Source organism: Trichosurus vulpecula, chromosome 2, assembly GCF_011100635.1.
Source record: "Trichosurus vulpecula isolate mTriVul1 chromosome 2, mTriVul1.pri, whole genome shotgun sequence".
NCBI lineage: Eukaryota > Metazoa > Chordata > Mammalia > Diprotodontia > Phalangeridae > Trichosurus > Trichosurus vulpecula.
In genome coordinates this window covers 201,685,590-201,705,117 of record NC_050574.1, presented here as the reverse complement: position 1 = coordinate 201,705,117, position 19,528 = coordinate 201,685,590, and the positions used below count along the sequence as shown (strand labels likewise).

Sequence of the window (19,528 nt, the reverse complement as noted above, 5' to 3'; positions counted from 1 at the left end):
AGCTATACATAAAGGAAGGGAGCTAAGAAAGGGTTCAGAGCCTAGGAGGGTGTGAAAAACAACCAAATGGAAAAACCTAAATCCAATTAGTTTTGGGTTCTCCAAAGAATAAGAGAGAGGAAAGAGAAGAAGGAACAGGAAAAGGAGAATAAGAGAAAAAACTTGGGAAGTTCGGTTCATTTAGTCAAAGACACGGAGAAAATTCAGCTGTTGCATACCATTTTTCACTAAGTCTCAAAAGCCAGATAATAGCGATAACTTCCTGGGACACTGTGAAATGACATCACCTAGTTCCAAACTTCCTTTTGTTCAAATGAAAATAAAATGTTTGTGATGCTATTGTGTGTCATTTTTATAATTAGTCTCTTCATTCACTTTTGGCAACTACTGCCTTGAGCATTAGGATAAAGTCTAGCACCCAGCCAAGAATATTAGCACTGAGCTTGGAGTTTCATTCTAAAAGGCTGTCAGAATGGATACTTCAAAAGAAATGACTTGCATGCATGGGCTGGGTCATGCTAATACTTCTTCACTGTATTATAATCCTTTTCATCTGGGTCTTTTTAAAGCAAGCTTATTACTTCCTTTCATGCAATGCTAAGCTGAGTAAAAGGCTACAGTCAATGAAATATGCAGTTTGACAGAATGGGTTCATATCTTCATTACTAAAACCCAATAAATTAAGGCAATTTTTTAAAATATGAAAATATGTCACCAAAAAAAGCATGTATGCAAGCATCAGTCTTCACAATTTAAAAACCTTTCAAAGTTCTCTGAAAACCACAGCTTCATCTGAGACTTTGAAGTCTACCATTCAAAAGTGTGCTATTTCCCCTATCAAATATTCTTTTATCTCAAAAACTCCAAACACTTTATTGCTGTTTTAAAATTCAGGGCAAATGTGACATTTACCAGTTTTTTTTCTTGATGGGAGGAGGAATAATGATCAATTTCGTTCAGTAGAGAGTAAAGCAGAAAGAAGAATTAAATGATCTCTGTCCTACTCCATAAGTCAGACCTTATGATGTTAGCCAAGTCCTAATAAACAACATCCTGGAAGAGAACCACACAATGAGTTACTAAGCCTGTTGTGGCCATGGATAAACCAGTTAGCTTCTAGATCTAGATCATGTGAGAAGATATGCTATTACTGATTTCAAAACATGGCATTATGGAGCAGAAAGTATTTTTTCTAAGTGAAGTCAAACAGTGTACAATATACAGAGATCTGCATTTCTATTAATATATGCAATAGGATCCATAGAAAGCATACAGGGACATGATTCAAATTTGTAGAAATAAGAGCCATTCCCCAATTGATAAATGGTCAATGAATATGAATAGGCAGTTGTCAGAGGAAGAAACCCAAGCTACGTAAGAAAAGGGGGTAGGGGTTAACAGAAGGGAGGGCAGATTGGAGTAAGGAGTAAATACAATGCATGCTGTCCTGGGGTAAGGGGAGGGGAGAGATGGAAAAAAATTTGGAATTCAGAATCTTGTGGAAGAGAATGTTGAAAACTGAAAATAAATTTCTATTAAAAAAAGTAAAGCTGAAAGACATTAAAAAAAAAAGAAATCCAAGCTATCAATAGCCATATGCAAAAATGCTCCAAATCATTAATAATTGGAGAAATATAAATCAAAGCAACTCTTGAGGTTCCACCTTACTTCCATCATATTGTCAAAAGTGATATGAAAATGGGAAACTGACAAATGTTGAAAGGGCTGTGAGAAAACAGGTATATTACTAATCAAGTGACCATGACCTTAAAAATATTTCCTTCTCTAAGTTCGCTAAGTTACAATGTCACATGCTCCACCACATGCTCTCGTTAAGAAAACAGTCATCCTTCCACTGGTAGACAGAACAGGATGGACTAATGCCTTGAAACAGTCATGTTCATTTTAGACACAGATCACAAAATATACCCTAAGATGTATGCAACTAGATTCTATTTATAGGGCTCTTACCTTCTCTTAACATGGACATTAAAAAATGTCTAACTACAGACAAATGTGGCAAGAACAGTAATCATTAGGTAGAATTATTTTCTATCATGATTATCCTTCCCTTGACATCTGTCACATGTGAAGTTGATTGAATTCAATTTAACAAGCTTTTATTAGGTGCCTAATAGAGTCCAGCCACAGTCACAGATACTAGGAATACAAAGACAAAAAACAAAGGCCTGCCTTCCAGAAGCATACATTCTCTGGGGGTTGGGGAGCAGGAGGGGAGAAGGGGGAAAGGAGAAAAATAAAAGATCTATAGAAAAGTAAATACAATTATGTACACAAAACAAATAACAAGTCATTTATTAACACTTGGGGGGAATCAGGAAAGGTCTCTTAGAAGATGATATTTGTGGTAAGCCTCTAATGGAGCTAGGAGTTCCAATAGTAAGAGGACGAGGGAGACCATTCTATGCAGAGAGAACAGTCTGTTCAAAGGCCCAGGGATATGGAAATGTTACATGCAAGAAACAGTGTTTAGGCCTGTTCAGTTGGAATGTAGTATGGCCTCAAGATTACCATACACGCATGAAAACTGTAGCCTCACACGGACAAAGAATAGTTTTAGAGTTGAGTAGAAATCTAATTTGGGCAGCTAAGGTGACGCAGTGGATAGAGCCGAGGGCCTAGAGTCAGGAAGACCTGAATTCAAGCAGACCTCAGATGCTTACTAGCTGTGTGACCTTGGGCAAAATAATTAACCCTGTTTGCCTCAGTTTCCTCATCTGTAAAATGAGCTGGAGAAGGAAATGGCAAACCACTCAAATATCTCTGCCAAGAAAATCCCAAATGGAGTCATGAAGAGTCGGATATGGCTGAGAAACAACTGAACCTCTCCTTTTGCAGAACACAGAGTTATTATCTGCCTTGGATTATACTAAGTTTCATTAGCAATAACAGATATATACAGAAGACATGAGCCTTGCCCTCATGGGGTCTATCATTGTTCCTACCCTGAAACTGTATCACCATTATGCCCTTTCCAAGAAAACTGAAGGGAAAAAAAAACTCTTAAAAAAAAAGTTAAGATTCACAGCAGCAAGTCACAGGAGTAAGAACATTCATATTATTGAATGTCTGCCTTAAGCACTGCCTGTGGGTTTCAAACAGATCAAAAACTGGCATGCCAAAACACTACACAAAAGACCCTGGCAAAGTAACCCCAGGAGGAAATCTATATATTCAGTTTTCTAATCCTAGGTGTCAGGAAAGTTTCTGGACCTGAAACCATGAAAATCTTGAAATAAATAATTCTTTTGAAAAATTTATTTGAATTCTAACCCAGTGGCAGAAGTGCTACTGCATAAATCCACTTCCTAGGAACGACTTTATAATGTGCTCCTGGAGCCAGATTATTAAAGTGAATTGCATTAAGGAGAAAAAAAAAAAAGGCAGGCCCAGCACATGCCGGTATCTTCATACAAATAAAAGCAGAAACCATCATATGAGCCAATGAAGAGGCAAAAAGCAAACATTTATTGAATACCTACTATGTTCAAGGCAGGTGCTAGTGATAGAAGACACGGTGATGAAAATGAAAAACAGTCCCTGCCTTTAAGGGGTTTATGTTCAAGTGGTGTATATAATAGTCTTTTATCATCCTGGATACAAAGTCAGGAAGAATGAGGTTCAAATCTTGCCTCTGATATTTATTAGCTATGAGAGTTATGTCACTAAACTGGGTTTTCTTATGTGTAGAATTAAAATAATGTTACCTAAACTTATCCCATTATGTTTTTATAATACTCAAATGAGATAATATAGGTAAAACACTGCTAAAATTTTTAAGCACTATGTAAATATCAGTTAGTAATCATCATTATAAGTTAATACAAGAAACGTTTAGAAGGGAGAAACTGATGAGATCAAGAAAGGCTGAGAGGAGGAGGTAGGTGGTCCCTCAATTGAACCTTGAAGGATGCTAAGGATTCTTAGAGGTGGAAGTGATGGGGGAGTGTAGCCTAAGCATGAGAAACTGGTAGGGCAAAGGCCTACTGACGGAACATTGTGTAAGAGGAAAAGCAACTAGGTCAGATTAGCTGAAATACAGAAGCAGAGGATAGGAGTTTTTAGGCAGCATCATATCAGCAGAGCAGCATAATACAACACAGTGAAACATGTGGACCACTTGCACTAGGAACCATTTAGCATCTCAGGATTCTAATGCCTGACTCAAGACTCAGGTTTAAGACCTACCACCTTAATCAAGTCTCCTTTAGCAGAAAGTGATAACTCCTTCCTCCCAAATACTTCTTGTAATGTATTACCTATTTGGCATTTATGATTTTCATTTTTCTACTGTTTCATGATTAACTTAAAATCTCTCAAGGTCAAGCTCATACTTCTTTGCTAGATACTGTAAAGTATAAGCATAGGCACAGGTGTGTAGATAGATACAGACAGACACATGTATATGTAACGTGTTTGTGTGTATACATATAGACATATATACTTTTTTGTATTCTGTAATGTGCATTCAATAAGCGTCTGTTGAAAGAACAAATAAATTCCTCCTAAATACACTGAGTACAAAATTTCAATGATATTAACTCAGAAGACAGACACAAGGCTAAAACTTTATCAATGTCTCACACCAAACAAACCAGAAAAGTGCTTGGAGGGAAGATTTTTTTTTCCTTTATGAAAGTCTTCCCTAGTACTTTACCCACTTGCTTCACCACATTACAACACAGCCTACCAATCTGGCAAGGCTACAAAACCACTGCTGTTCTTTGGCCCTTTCAGTTTCCCTCTTCCTCCCCTTCTCCAAATCCACTGGTCTTCCTGTAAGTGACAATGAAACATGACCTCCATTTCGCTGTCACTATCAACCTAACAAAGTTTCATTTCAAAACAATAACATATTATGCACACCCAGCAATAGGCAGCCCAATGTGGTGAATGAGGTTGTTTTTTACATGCATCTTAGGGCTATTCTTGCTACTCTTCTAGGTACTACTTTTATCTAATACTTTAACACTTTAAATCCAATTTGATATTAAGCATATAAGGACCTGATACTTACTTGGTTACACAGTAGGTAAACTAGGTGAACAAAAAGAAACCTAAGACTGAATCCTTGACCACAAAAGGTTTATATTCTCTAGTTGGTCATATTAAGACACAGGCATACATGTGATGAGATAAAACATATGAAGCATAATGGGACTAACTGAGAACTACACAAAACCAGTCCCATCTTCACAATCACTGTTCATACTTGGGCTATAAATTCTAAGTACCATCACTGTGGTGATTATGATACAAACAACACGACTTACAGTAGAAACAGAGGGAGAGATCACTTTGTGCTATGATGATCAGGGAATGTCTCTGCTGTCCATAAGCAGGGATTTAAACTGGACCATGAAGGACAGCTATAAGTTGAATCATCCAAAAGGAAGAGATCTGGCACTCCAAGCAAAAGATCTGATGCTAGCAAAACGGTTGGAAAGATACCTTGTATTCATTTTGTGTATATTGTGTACACATTGATATATGCACATGTTATCTTCCTCATTCGAATGCAAGCTCCTTGGAGGCAGGGACTTTTTCCCCTTTGCCTTTATGTTCTGAGTGTTAAATGCTAATTGGCTGACTGATTAGACATATACAAGAGACAATAAAAAGACCAATTTGGCTAAAGTAGAGGCTCAAAGAAAAGGCTGAAAGGGTAAAATGGTAGCCATGGGGAATCGCTGAAAACAATAGTGACCCAATCAAAGATTTCTAAAATATACAGAATATTAGAGCTAAAATAAAATTTCCAAAGTCTAATCCATTACCTTCATATGACAGATGAGAAAAAAGGCCCAGAGAAGTAAAAGAATCAACTTAGTAGCCAACTCTCTCAGATCTCCTGACTCTTCTAACTCTATATTGTTTCAACTATATCTTGCTGGCTAGAACCCACAGATTCCTGTGTCCAAGTGTGAGTACTAGGGGAGGAAGAGAAAAAGAGCTAAAGAAATTGAGAGATTCATTTATTCAACAAACATTAATTCGGCATCTATTGTATGCAGAGTACTAAATTACGCACTAGAAATTAGTCTGGAGGAAAACAATATCAATTATTTCCAGCTGTGGTGGTGTTGACCAGCAAATGGCCTTCAGAGAAAGAAGGGGTGGCAATGTGATGCATAAAGGAAAGGAGCATGTTAAGTATTGGCGCTCTCAAGTTGTTCCTGAAATCATATTGAATCCCAGCCAAGCACTGAAAAGACATATACCCTATTCATTCTCTTAGTGTATAAAGTCCTCTTAGGTGGGTTCCTGAACTTGTACTGAAAATCTACAACATGGTATGTATAAGTTGCTTTCTGATGACCTTTCTGATGACCTACTATGCAGCTTGGCAAAAACCCGAAAAACCTAAATAGTTAAACATTTCCTGTAGCTTCACTTTCAATAATGATATAAGTGGATGCAATAGGAAGACAATGAGCAATGGAAAACGAGTTTGAATGTTAGTATTTCCCAATAATGAGGGTAGTTGGGTTTGGAAGTCTCCCAATAGTAGTGGTGGAAACCTCACTGCTTGGATCATTTAGAAGAGGAGCATTAGGAACAATCCTGTGGCAATTTTTTTTCTTTTAGGATATGTTTGTTCACTCAAAATGTGGAGTCAAGTAATTTATGAAGAGGATCAAAGATAAGGGGCTAAGTCTAATTCAACAAAACTATTAGAAAATATAAATAGAATTTCTTTTCTAGAGTGATCTTTAAAAATTCTCCAACTTCTACAATTACCAACGAAAAAAAGGTAGGAAAACGCAGCCTAAGAAATTGTGGTATCATTTTGGGGATGATAAAAACGACAAGTTATTTAATAATAATTAATCTACTCATTTTAAATGTGGATTAGGGCAAGATAATAATAATGGCTAACTTTATGAAGTACTTTAAGGCTTTCAAGTCACTTCATATATATACACATATGTGTGTGTGTACATATATACACATTATCTCATTTGATCCTCCAAGCGATAATGTGTAGTAAGCATGAAAGGTTGGACGCTTTGCCAAGAATCACACAGCTGCTAACAAGTATCTGAGGCAGCTTTCAAATTCAGATCTTCCTATCTATCTAGATACTACCTAAATACAAACTAATGCAAAAAAAAAAAATAAATCCAGATTTGTTTTCCTACTTTTAAAGGTGGAGAAGACAACTAGGTGATGAGTACTACTTTTTTCTAGTCCTTTTCCCAACTAAAATAAAGCCTGTCCAAAAAGAATTATAAAACTCAGAAAATTTAGTGTGTATATAAAAATGTATAAGGGCAGCTAGGTGGATAGAGCCACAGGCCTAGAGTCAGGAAGACTCATCTTCCTGAGTTCAAACTGGACCTCAGACTTACTAGCTGTATGACCCTTGGCAAGTCACTTAACCCTGTTTGCCTGAGTTTCCTCAGCTAGAAAATGAGCTGGAGAAGAAAATGGCAAACCACTCCAGTATCTCTGCCAAAAAAAAAACAAACAAACCAAATGGGGTCACAAAGAGTCAGACATAACTGAAAAATGACTGAACAACAATAGATTATATAGAATACAGAATTTCTAAGATAATCAGAGACAAATGAATGACTCCCAATACATCCAAGGCTGAGCTAGTTTCAGTTAAAGCTGGTCTCAGAAACAATCTTTTGGTCAGAATCAAAGAATTTCAGAATGGGAGGGGATCTCAGGGATTCTATAGTGGAACCCATATCTGAAAAAGGTGACTGACAAATGGTCATCCAGTCCTTGCTTAAAGAGCTCCAACAAGGGCAAACCCACTACCTTCTAAGGCAGCCATTTCTCTTTAGGATGGCTCTAGTAGTTTGGAAGTTATTCCTTACTCAGGTTCAAGAATTCCTAAAGATCCTCAGATTAATATAGTTTTCAGACAAAGGCCCTCTTGGCAGAATTGAGATGTGCTGAGCTTCTACATGTAAAATGATCTCCTAATTCCACTAATCAAAAATCCTCGAGTATAAGGGTGATCCCAAGCTAGTTTTTAAAACTTTCCACTTTTACTACCCAATGGAGAGGTTCTTTTGAACATTCCCAGGTCAATTCAGATTTGCACTTGGTTGGTTGCAATCTCTCCCTTCTCTCTGGGGTAGAATAAAGGGTTGGAGTAGATCATTCCAAAGTTCCTTTGCTACATTTAATTCTAAATTAATGACGGTCTTCCTGCTACCTAGAAATAAACTAATTCAAGGCAAATTTTAATTGAGCAAACTGTATATAACTTGTAAAGGTGCCGCTTGAGTACAAGTCTAATCCTGTTGCCTACATTTAATTTTTCCAGCTGATATTAGTTCCCACAATACTTCGTTTTCTGATGCCCCAAAGCTGAATGAGATCACTGTCCATGGATGGCAGAGGAGACCTCCCATAATTCTCTCTGCTTCTAAAGCTAGTCATGTACATTCTCTTACTCATCCTCCTCTGCCACCCACCTCCCTTTCCCCATTCCCCACAACAATGAATCTATAATCTATAGTCCAGTATAAAAAATGTTCCTCTCCTTCGCTTTTTATCATTCTATGGCCAATTACAGAAGGGCCTTCTTTTATCATACAGACAAGCACCATTCTTCAAGGACTTACTGAAATCCCTAAGTGGAAATGAGGCTGCAATTTTCCCTCCTTCTACATTTCTGCCACACACACACACACACACACACACACACACACACGCTATCTACAATGCCCAAACCACTAAAGATGACGAATTATAGAAACGGGTATTTGCCAACACATCATACCAGCTAATGAGAGCTGACTAATGAGGTGATGTGGTGTAGTGGAAGGAAGTCAAGAGACCTGCATTCTACATCCAGCTGTATCACTAACTAGCTAGATAACCTTGAACAATCACCTCTTCTCTCTGGGCTTATCTATAAAATGAAGGGTTGGATCAGATCATTTCAAAGGTTCTTTCCAGCTTTAACATTTTATAATTCAGTAGGGTCCATGGTAACAAAGAATAACCATTCAATTTTTGACTTGTTCTACTAATATTTCTTTCCCTAAAGATAATTACTTCTCTAAGTATGAATATGTCTACATTACACACCCCTAATAAAAAAACTGTTTGCATTTCACAAGTACGCTTCAATTTCACAGGCCTTATATTTTCAAACCAAGAAAGCAGGCTCAAATATTATCAAGTCTCAGATCACGTAAAAGGTCTGAATAAAAACCAACAAATAATTAGCCTTGGAAATAGGAATAAATGCCAAAGCATAATTAATTCATTTGTAACTTTTTTTCCCCTGCTGTGGTCAGGAGGCCAGCACTCAGTCTTTAGCCATAATACAAAGAACTTTTATTAGATGTTTGTATTACTTCTGTCCACTTTGGACTGAAAGTGGAGGAAAGACCAAGTCCAATCGGCTTTGCATGGTGGCTAGCATGGGCACCATATGTAGTGGTCTCTTTGTCCTGCTTACTTGTTATTACTTAAATAGCCAGATGAATGGCCACTATTCAACCCACTATCGAGCGTCCCTTCTATAATTAATTCTTAAGATCATGGAATATTTGAGCTGATGGGATTTTAGAGATCTTCTAGACCAAACTCCTTATTTTTTAAAGGAAAACTGAGCTCCAGGGAAGGTAAGTAACTTACTGAAAGTCACTCAGATAATGGAGGTCACACAGATGGATGAGAACTCTAGCATTCTGCAGCAGAAAAAAAACACTGAACAGAGAACTAAGGTTCTTGGGTTCTGATCCTGGATCTGCCTCTAACTAGCTGGGTGATCTAACAAGGAAATCATTTAATCTCTCTGGGCTTCAGTTTCCTTATCAGTAAAATGAAAGCACTGCGTTAGATGGCCTCTAAGGTCTCTTTCAATTCTAACATTCTATAATTTTTTAAAGAGGAATGGATCCTCTCTTTAATTTCTCTTTCATTTTTCTAATTTGCTCTAATTTCTTAACTGAGTGTTCAATTCCTTACCCTACAATCATTCACCTTTTCACTCTGGTTCAAAGAATTTGTGGGACTCTTTTAAAAGCCATTTCTCCTGTGCATCCCTTTCATTATCTTATTTTATGTAATAAGTAGCCCATATTCTAGATGGTGTATTTATATGACCAAAATACAAACAAACAAAACAGAAAGAAAAAAAGGAGTCAGCCTCCAGAATTACACACTTAGTCTCATGGAGAAATTCAGAATCTTAGTTATTTCAAGCAGCAACTGTCATACCTGAGCACTTCAGCACAGGGCATAGAGCCAAAAATGTGAATAATTTGATAGCTTTACCAAAGCCAAAAACTTAAGATAAACCAAGCCATTGGCACCATCTACTGCACAAAAGCAAATTGAGTAAGATTACCCCTAGAGATAAATGGATCTAAACACCATTGCTTCCAAAAGCCAACAGCCACAGGGATCTATATGCATAGTGTTAAGGAAGAGAGACAGAAACTAGTACTGTTTCATCCTTAACCCCTTGCAATGCTCCCTTCAAGGACTTAATTTATTCCAGGAATAAAGATTTTAAACAGAGGCTGCTGTGGCCTCCCTTAACCCAGCTGGACACAAAGCTTTTATAATTCAAACAGGAGCAGATAGGCTTTGGATACTTGTGAAACAAAAGTCATTCAAATCAGGTACACATGACAGAGGAACACTGTAGATCTGATCAGGGGAAACATTCAGAATTTCCACAAAAGCACATAAAGTTTGCCACAATGGTGGCCACCCACGAGCCCAAACCCCCATGGTCCAAGTTTCTTTTCAACACTCCTTTAAAAAAAGGTTCAGAACAACATTTGGCTTTACCAAGTTATATTCCAAACAGGAACAAACATGGAATCTCACATGCCAAGGATTCAGGGTTACTTCGGCATACATTTATGGGCCAGTGGTCAATGGCAGTTCATTAGGCAAGGCTTTAGCCAACCAGCTCCTCCCAGATAACATTTTCAAACTGTGGTATCAGTGTGAAAGAGCAGAATGTTTGGTTAAGTATTTTGACAAAAGGAGAGAGGACCACCCTGCATACGGAGCAGACACATATTTTAAACAGCAGGGAAGGGGGAATAAAAAAGAAAGGTGTCTCAATACCTTGAGTTCCTACAGTTTGAAGGGATGGAGGCACACATTTCACTTATACCCTGCTGGAGCAGTCTTATATGTGACTCTTTATAGATGAGAACCTAAAGCTTGTGGACACACTTATTCATGATGTGAAAGCCAGAAATTTCCCAATATCTATTAGAAGAAAAGCCTTGGCAGGGGAACCTATTTGGGCAAAAGGTTCCTATGTTTGTTTAATTAATGACCTAAGAGGTTTTCCTCAAATAACCACATAGCTTTTCACTCACACCCTTGTTCCTGAAGTCTTCTTTCTCTTCGGGATGAGCCATTTTCTCCTCGGAAATTCAGAGATGATCAACTAAGCTTCCCAGTTTTGCTGCCATATTTACTGTCTCAGCATTACTTATTCAATCTGAAAGTCAGGAAGAGTCCCATCTATACATAACTTCACCTTTTTTCTGGGAGGATCATGTATTCATCAAAATCAAGGGACTGGGGGGAGGGGGGTTTCTGTCAGCCTTTGCAAGCTATTTGTTGTTTGTTTTAAGTGACTTTTTCCCCTCCCCTTTAACCCACAGCTCTTCAGTCATAAGATGACATCTAAGATACCTTGCAACTTTCAGATTTCATAACACCAGAACTTTAAGGCGGCAGACTTGCCCCTTATCATGGAGGGACAGTATCCCTTACTTGAATAAAAGAATTAGACTATAAAAAGCTTATAGGGCATCTAGTCCAGCCTGCCACTTCGTATCAGAATCAGTTCTTTAGTATTTCTCCTTCAGCTAAATGCTCAATTTCTTCCCCTATAATTATTCACCATTTCCCTTGGGTTCCAAAATTTTATGGGAATTTTTAAAATCATTCTTTCTCTGCATTCCCTCAGCAACTTATTTTAAATAATTATATCATGCTCTAGCTGAAAGTGGACTGAAAGATGGGCATCCATCATTTTGATGGGGAGCTCACTACTTTGGGAGGAATTATGTTTTAGAGTAATTACACTTGTTACAAAGTTCTACTTCAGATTTAGCCAAAAGCAACTTCTCATACTGGCCCTAGTTCCATCCTCAGGAACAAATATAGAAAAAGACTATTATTTACTCCACAAGATAACCTTTCAAATAGTTGGAAAAAAGTTAATGAATAAAAACTTCCTTACATTTTGTATAGTGTTTTATATGCTTCAAAATGTTCTCATAATCACTCAAAATTCACAGCAACTCTAGGAATAAGAAGACAAGTAGTAACACTCCTTGTTTTAGTCCATATCTCTGAGTTCATGAGTTCGGGGGATGTCTCAGCCTGCAGCATGACAATCTGGTTGTATCTTACAGTACTGGAGAGTTGTCCAGGGCAGTAATTTGCCCAAGGTCACACAGCTAATATATGTAAGGGGCAGGACCTGAACCCAGGGTTTCCTGATTCCAAAAGCAGCCCTCTCCATGTACTACGCCAAGACGCTTCTCATATCCCTATTTACTGCTGATGAGACTGAGACCCAGAAGTTGTGATTTGCCAAAGGTTACATTAAATTAATAGCAGATATGGAATGAGAACCCAGGTTTCTTGACTCTTGCAGAAATACCAACCTCTTTTCCCTTGCCTAAAGTTGTGCAAAAACCTTCAATCACTTTCTTCTACTGGAAGCTAGTTACTGAATCATCTCTATAACTATCCCATATTCATAAACAGATCACTGTTTTTAGAGATATAACCACAGAAGTTTAATAATTCAATTTAATAGGTGTTTATTAAGAGCCTGCTATGTGAAAGGCACCATGGCAGATGAACACAGAGGTAAACAGGACACCATTCCTGCACTCAAGAAGCTGATGATGATGATGATGGTGATGGTTATGATGACTAACCTTTATACAGCACTTTAAGGCTTACAAAGTATTTTATACATAATCTTATTTGATATAGGAAGCAGAAAGGGAGAAAAGACACAAATAATTATAACACAAAGAAGGATATGGTGTCATAGGAGAGGGAACAAATAACATCCATTATTTCAGAGAAGAGAGAGCTCCTTCAGTTGGCATGGATGAAGGAATGCATCTTAGAAGAGGTAGGATTTGATCTGGGTCTTGAAAGACAGGTAGGAAAAATAATAAATGGCTCTCATTTGGAAGGCTTTCAGATGATGCTTGATAATCCCTAACATCTCCAAGGATAAGATGGCTCCGCTTGACACTATCTAGAGAAAGTCCAAAACCGGGTGAAGGGAGATGTCTCTCTCTCCCAGGGTATGCCTTCCAACAAATCAGCGAGTAGAAGCTGATGGTTCAATGAGTCCCTGCCAATCCATCTGCGAAACAGACTTCATGGCATTTGCTTTCCTTGGAAGGTGTTGAAAGAGAGTAATTTCAGAGAGGAAAACTTAACAAATGTTACAACTTGACCTTCCTTGTTCCTTTCACAAGTAATCAGTATTTGGAGTTTAGGTATCTGAATGACAAGCCCAATGACTGGAGACTTCATGCCCATTTATTTAAAAGATTCAGCCCAGAAAGGACAGGGAAGTTTCCCATACAAGGTACTTCAATTCTGCCATTGCAGAATAACCCCTAGACTAGGATACTAGATTCATTCCATAGTGAAAGTTGCAAATGAAATTAGAGACCAGGACAATAGCTTTATGACGTCAATCTACTGAGACCTAAGGTAAAAAGTCCAAAGGTATTTCACTTAGGGCACCAATAAAACCAACTTTTAAAAAATCCTTAACCTTGGACACAGTTCTAACTTAAGCCCAAGTGATTAAAGGCTTCGTGTCCTAGTCTCAGTGTCCTGAACCCTAAGTCTCCCTAAGAGCAAATCACAGGATTCCTGGGCCTCCTCCAAGGTGTCTTTTCTTTAGCACCCTGAGCTTGACAACCTCAATTTACTATTAGTGGGTTAAGTATAAAAACTAAAAAGGGAGCCCGGTAAATTTAATTGAAAGCAAAAGCAGTTCTCATTATCCAACATTAGAAAGCCAATTCCCTAAGCTATCCAGTAGCTCTTAACCTATATTTTTAGATCTGCTTGCATGAGCGGCTTTATTCTTACTCTCTTTAGCTGCTCCATTTTTTTCTGTGCTACAAGAATGGAGAAATAAATAAAAATGATCCTTCCTTCTGAAACTCAGAAAGGCCAAAATATTGGGGGATGGCTCTTTCTGGGCAAAGGCCTTGAAGATTGTATTGAACCTAGTCTAGATGCACCGAGCAAAGTGACAAACAGTACCCAGGCTCAGGAAAAAAATGCCCAGTACAGAAAGGAAAGTTAGGCACATAATATTTGTGCCTGTCTTTTCAGTCACATTAACATACTTAGATAGGTGTTACCATCCGTCAGAGCCGCCTTGAAAAAATGCAGACTAGGGACTACCACTTCACAGCCCTGGAATAAAGATAAATTTGATACCTAACAATAATAATAGCTAATATTATATATTGCTTTGCATTATATAAAGATTTGCAAAGCACTTTACATAGATTATCTCATTTGATCCTCACAATAACCCTGTGATATAAGTGATGGTATTATTTACATTTTACAGATGCCTATTAAGTCAAGCTATCACATAAAGTCATATACAATCTTTTATTTTTAAACTAGGGATGCTGGAGATCATGAACATTACTATATTTTGATCTAGATCACACCTAAAATAAAGCTGAGGAGAGTTGACTGTGAATGGTGATTTCCTTCTCTAGCCCATTAGTTTTTTTAAAATTTGGTCATCATTTGGATGACCCTTTGCCTATAAGAACTACTACTACTAGTTCATTTATCCTATAAACCTGGCCTTCCCATAAACTTCACTGATCCTAATACAAGAGTATACTCTTCACTCCACTTCCCTTCCGCCCAGACCAACCAATTCAAAACAGACTGATTCAATTAACACATATAATCATAATACCATTCTAACTGGAACACTGTTGGGAGGCTCATTCACTGAGGAGGTTTCGTTCTCTTTTATGATTTGATAGCACTGACTGCATCTAACCAGAAATAACCTATGTATTTGTCACCTTATCTTTTATTCTCCTTTCCCCAGGGGTGTAAATAATCCAAAGGCCAGAGGGAAAAAGGAACTTTTTCTATGGCAAGACTGCTTCAAATGTTGACGTTGCCTTCGTGTTACAAAGGCACACATTTTTGAACAGCATTACTAGCTTGTTTTCTGCACCACAGGTTTTTGTGAGCTTTACTAGACATTAGACATGGAAGCTAATAAAGTTATGTTGATATGCCAATATAATCCCTTGGCAGTCTCTCTACAAATCTTCCACCTCGGCCTTTGTCCTTCCAATTTGATGCCAAAAATTAAAATAGTCTGACTGAGCAGTCCTCAAACATTTGCCTTTGCAAAGTATACAGGGTCATATGTAGAAATTTCAGGAAAACACTCACTGGGAGGAAAACTGTTCTACGTGGGACCACCTTCAGTGCCTTTAGTGCTCTAAGTGTTGCTCTCATCCTATTTTCTCAGAGAGCAGCCTGCCAGGTTTTCTAAGACCACTAAGCAGGGCTCCAGAGGCTCAAGTATATCCCTATAAGAGGCCCATAAACCAAGACTTCCCTAAGTTTTGTCCATCCTAACAAGAAGGTCAGATTTGATGTATTTTACTTTTAGAGGCTAAAAATTTTGTAAACAACTAAGAAAGAAAATGTATCCAGCAACTGTGCGTGACGCATCGTACAGCAGAAGTAGCCACAGCAACAACCACTGCCCCAAGGTACTCTGAACATAAAAACACGAATGGTCACATGAGGAATCTAACCGCTTGAGAGAACATTAACAAAAACTCACCTCCCTCATCCCTGGTCATCCATTTCTTAAAGATTAATCCATGCCATATGTTATTAATTGACAGAAATGCTGAAGGCTCATATAAAAAAATAATTGTCCAGATGAGCCAAAGTTAATTAAATTGCTATTATTATGGCTGGTTTGTTTGTGTCACTGCCCCTTCTACCACAAGTATCCACACACACCCACACAAACCCACAGTGGGGATAGGCAAACTACATAAGACCAGGAGGTGAGATAGGGACCACATGTTTGTTGGGAAGAAGGTTTTGTACAGAGAACATGCTTCTCTCCAAAAAGGCAGGTCAAGAATGTGTCCAGACTGCCCAGAGAGGTAATTAGGACTATGATGTTTCACTTCCTAGTAACCCATCTTTAACTGTGGGAGCAGCTGCAGGAGATCACAGAAGGTACAGGGCAAGACAGTGAATGCAGTCTCACCGCCTCACTACAGTTTCTAGGTGGTGTAAAACAGCATTCTCCTGTATGGCTGTGCATGCAGGACAGAAGAAAGTCACAGTTCACAATGTTGATCTCCATAGCAAATGGCCCCCTTTTAAAGGCCTATGGAATGGGAATAAAACGTCACAGACAACAAAGTCCAGGGTACAGTAATCCTACACCCCAGAAAATGCAGTTTTATCTCCAGTGGCTTCCCTCAGAGGTCCTTCTTCAAAGCAGACACCCTAAACAACCAGGAAGACGAAAGACAGCGAGGCAATCTATCATTTGCCTTTAGCCAAGTTTTTCTCAAAACCTAGACTCTCAGCCGCTTATTGACTTCCAAATAAGAAAGGGGGCAGAAGCTGAAATAGCACACCTAAAGATGAAAAGAAAAGGAAGCTATAAAACCCTGCTTGTACCCTCTTCCTCCACAGCCCCTCCCCAGAGGGTCTAGATGCCTTTGGGGCACCTGACTGCTTAAATATGTCAGAGTCCAAGAACTTGGACCCAGTTCCTCTCCACATCTCTGAATGGAAAGGGGAAAAGTGTTGCCATAACCTGTTCTTTCTAATCTGTTCTCTCCTAGGCCAACAGCAGGAGATGGTGAGAAACTTTGGTGCCAATAACCAAAAGAGAAGGAAAGGTTTTTGTCAAAGGGGCAAGATTCCAAGATGCTAGACAGCTGAGGAAAAGAGTTGGGAAGGAGAGGAGTTGAAAGGAGACTATGGGAGGAGGACGGGACAGGCTGTTTAATGAGTTAAGACAGAGAGAAACCTGAAGCAGCTCCCCGCAAAACTACACATTTTTTGTGCCCTCAAAGCTTAAGACCAAACAAAGCCCATTCAATGCAGAGCGTCTCCCTGATAATTTGTTTCTTATTTCGGATCAGCCACTCCTAACTTTCAGGGGGGCTATGCTTAGGGATTGTCCTTTTCTTTTTCCACTTGGCAAAGGAGATGCAGACCACTCTTCCTCCGAGATGAGGAGGAACTAGCGGCAGGGGGCTTGGCCACAGCTGCGGAAAGGCCGAGACAGAATAACTTTGCTTCTCCCGGGTGGCCCCCATTCGCGCTTCTACAGCCACATGGGCCGCATCTTCCCCAGTACAAAGCCAGTCAGAGGCCAGCGGGCCTGGGCGGGGACCCCATTGGTCAGTGCAAAGTGGTTGGAGGTACAGACGGTGGCATTTGCGGGTGCTGTCTGGGTTTTGTGGGTGTTTAAAAAGAAAAAGAGCTCCAGGACAACAGCCCCCCTTCTCCTCATGCCAGGGGGCCCCTCTCCGCCTTCCTTATACACACACACACACACACACACACACACACACACACCCTCCCCCGGGCGCACGATCCGCAAGCTGCCTCCTTTTCTCCAGACAATGGGGGGAAGAGAGGCTCGCAGGAGCAAGCTCGGCTCCTTCAGTGAAAAGTGCCCGGGACTAAGAAGCCCAGGCAGTGCCACCCTCACCCACCTCTTGGGAGCCTCGGTCTATGGGGAGACGGGTCCAGGGGCGAGGAAGGAGGACTAGGGGAGAGGCGGTAAGAGATAGTGGAAGGTGGAAAGCAAGGAACCTCCCCCGGCTCCCCTCCATTCCTCTCTCCCGCCCCCCCCCCAAAATTGTTTTTTCAGGGAAAGAGGAGAAAAGAAAGGAGCAGTACCGAAGGGGAAAGGGTTCTGCTTCACCATAACCTAAATGGGCATTGTTATGTGTACAACATATTTGGCCGCTTCTTACTTACCAAGACCACCGCAAATCTCTCCTCCAGTTCACCTGGCTCGGGCATTGGCAGCTTCAAAGGCATGTTGTGCGCCCTGAAATCAGTCTGCTGAGAATCCATGCTCCCTGCATTCCCCATGGTGAGCCGCTTTTCGGAGCCGGGGGGGATTTCTCCTCCAGCCCCCCTTCTCGTCCGTGTATGAGATCAAAAATGCACCGCACGAGCCCTCCCCTCGCTCTCTCGCCTTCTCTCACTCTCTCTCTCTCTCCCCGTTATCCCCCCCTCCTCCGCACCTCCCTATCCCACCTCCTCCGTCGCCCACCCGTAGCCCCCCTCCTGCTTCAAACCCCCCTTCCACCCGCCCGAGAGAGGAGAGAGGCGAACGTGCTGGTCGAAGAGCGAGGTCTCCCTCTAGCAGCGCTCAAAGTGGAACCTGCCTCCTTCCACCTTCATGCTTTCGCCTGCGGTTCTCCCTCCTCCCGTGCACAACCCGGACCTCTTTTCTTCGGGAGGTATCGTTAAGGCGCCTGGATCCTCTCGGCATGGTGCACCATCCTCCACGCCCAAGCCCAGCTAGCAAACCGCGGGAGCCGACACACGCATGGCCCCGGGCGCGCGTGGTCCTCCTGTTCTTTCACACACCCTCTCCACCTACGCCGACCCCAGCTAATCAGTCTCCGACTGCGGTTGCTGCTGCCACCGTTGACACATTCACATCTGAGCCCCCGGTCCGAAGATACCACAAAGATCCGCGAGCGACTGGGAAAGCAGACAAATGCAGCAGCAGCAGCACCTCGCTCCCAGCACAATGCCCCTTTTCTCCAAGGCTCCGCCCCCCAGGGCCTTGGGCTCCGCCCCTCGCCCCAGGGCACGCTGGGACTCGTAGTTCCGGCCAGCTGCGGTTACACGCGGTAACCACGCCCCCTGTCGGGAATCTGAACTCCTCCACAAAGCCTGATTGAGCCCACCCGCTGGAAAGTCAATTTGCGCCAACTCCAGAGTTTCCCTTCCGATCCCTTCTCGTAGCAGAGGAAATGATAGTTATCCAGTTAAGGTCGTCTCGGTCGAGACTGAAGCGTCTGGAGAGCCTCACTAACAAAAGGAATTAAGTACAAAGGGACCAGATGATTTTGCGATGTAGCCTCCAGCTCTGTCTTTGTACAGTTCTAAGTGGCTGCCTGAATACCGCGTTTGTCCTAGGAGCTTACACAGGTGTATGAGACACAGTCCTGGTTCTCTTATAATAACAATGTATAGGGTTTTAAATTGTTCCTTGTCAGTGGTAGCTCGCTACCTGTGCTCTCCTGTGGTTTGTATGTTCCGGCACTTAATAATATGCGTAAATTTAAACTGACTATAAAAAGTCACGAACCTGTCAATGACACTACATAACAACATAATTAATGATAATATAGAGCATTAAGTTTTGGGAAGCACTTTCCTCACAACAACTCTATGAAGTGGATAATGCTAGTAGTATTACAGATGATGAAACCAAGGTTTG

At 40.5% G+C, this 19,528-nt stretch overlaps 1 protein-coding gene across 3 annotated transcripts in view; it reads right to left on the bottom strand.

The window, feature by feature from the left end:
* Positions 1–18,839, bottom strand: part of FMNL2 (formin like 2) — a 366,341-nt gene extending 347,502 nt beyond the window's left edge. For all 3 annotated transcript variants that reach the window (XM_036743438.1, XM_036743440.1, XM_036743439.1), the window contains exon 1: positions 18,046–18,839. In XM_036743438.1, the coding sequence (XP_036599333.1) occupies positions 18,046–18,162 (117 nt within the window). In that variant the 5' untranslated portion in view covers positions 18,163–18,839. The remainder of the gene's footprint in view (positions 1–18,045) is intronic.
* Positions 18,840–19,528: the final 689 nt, after the last annotated feature.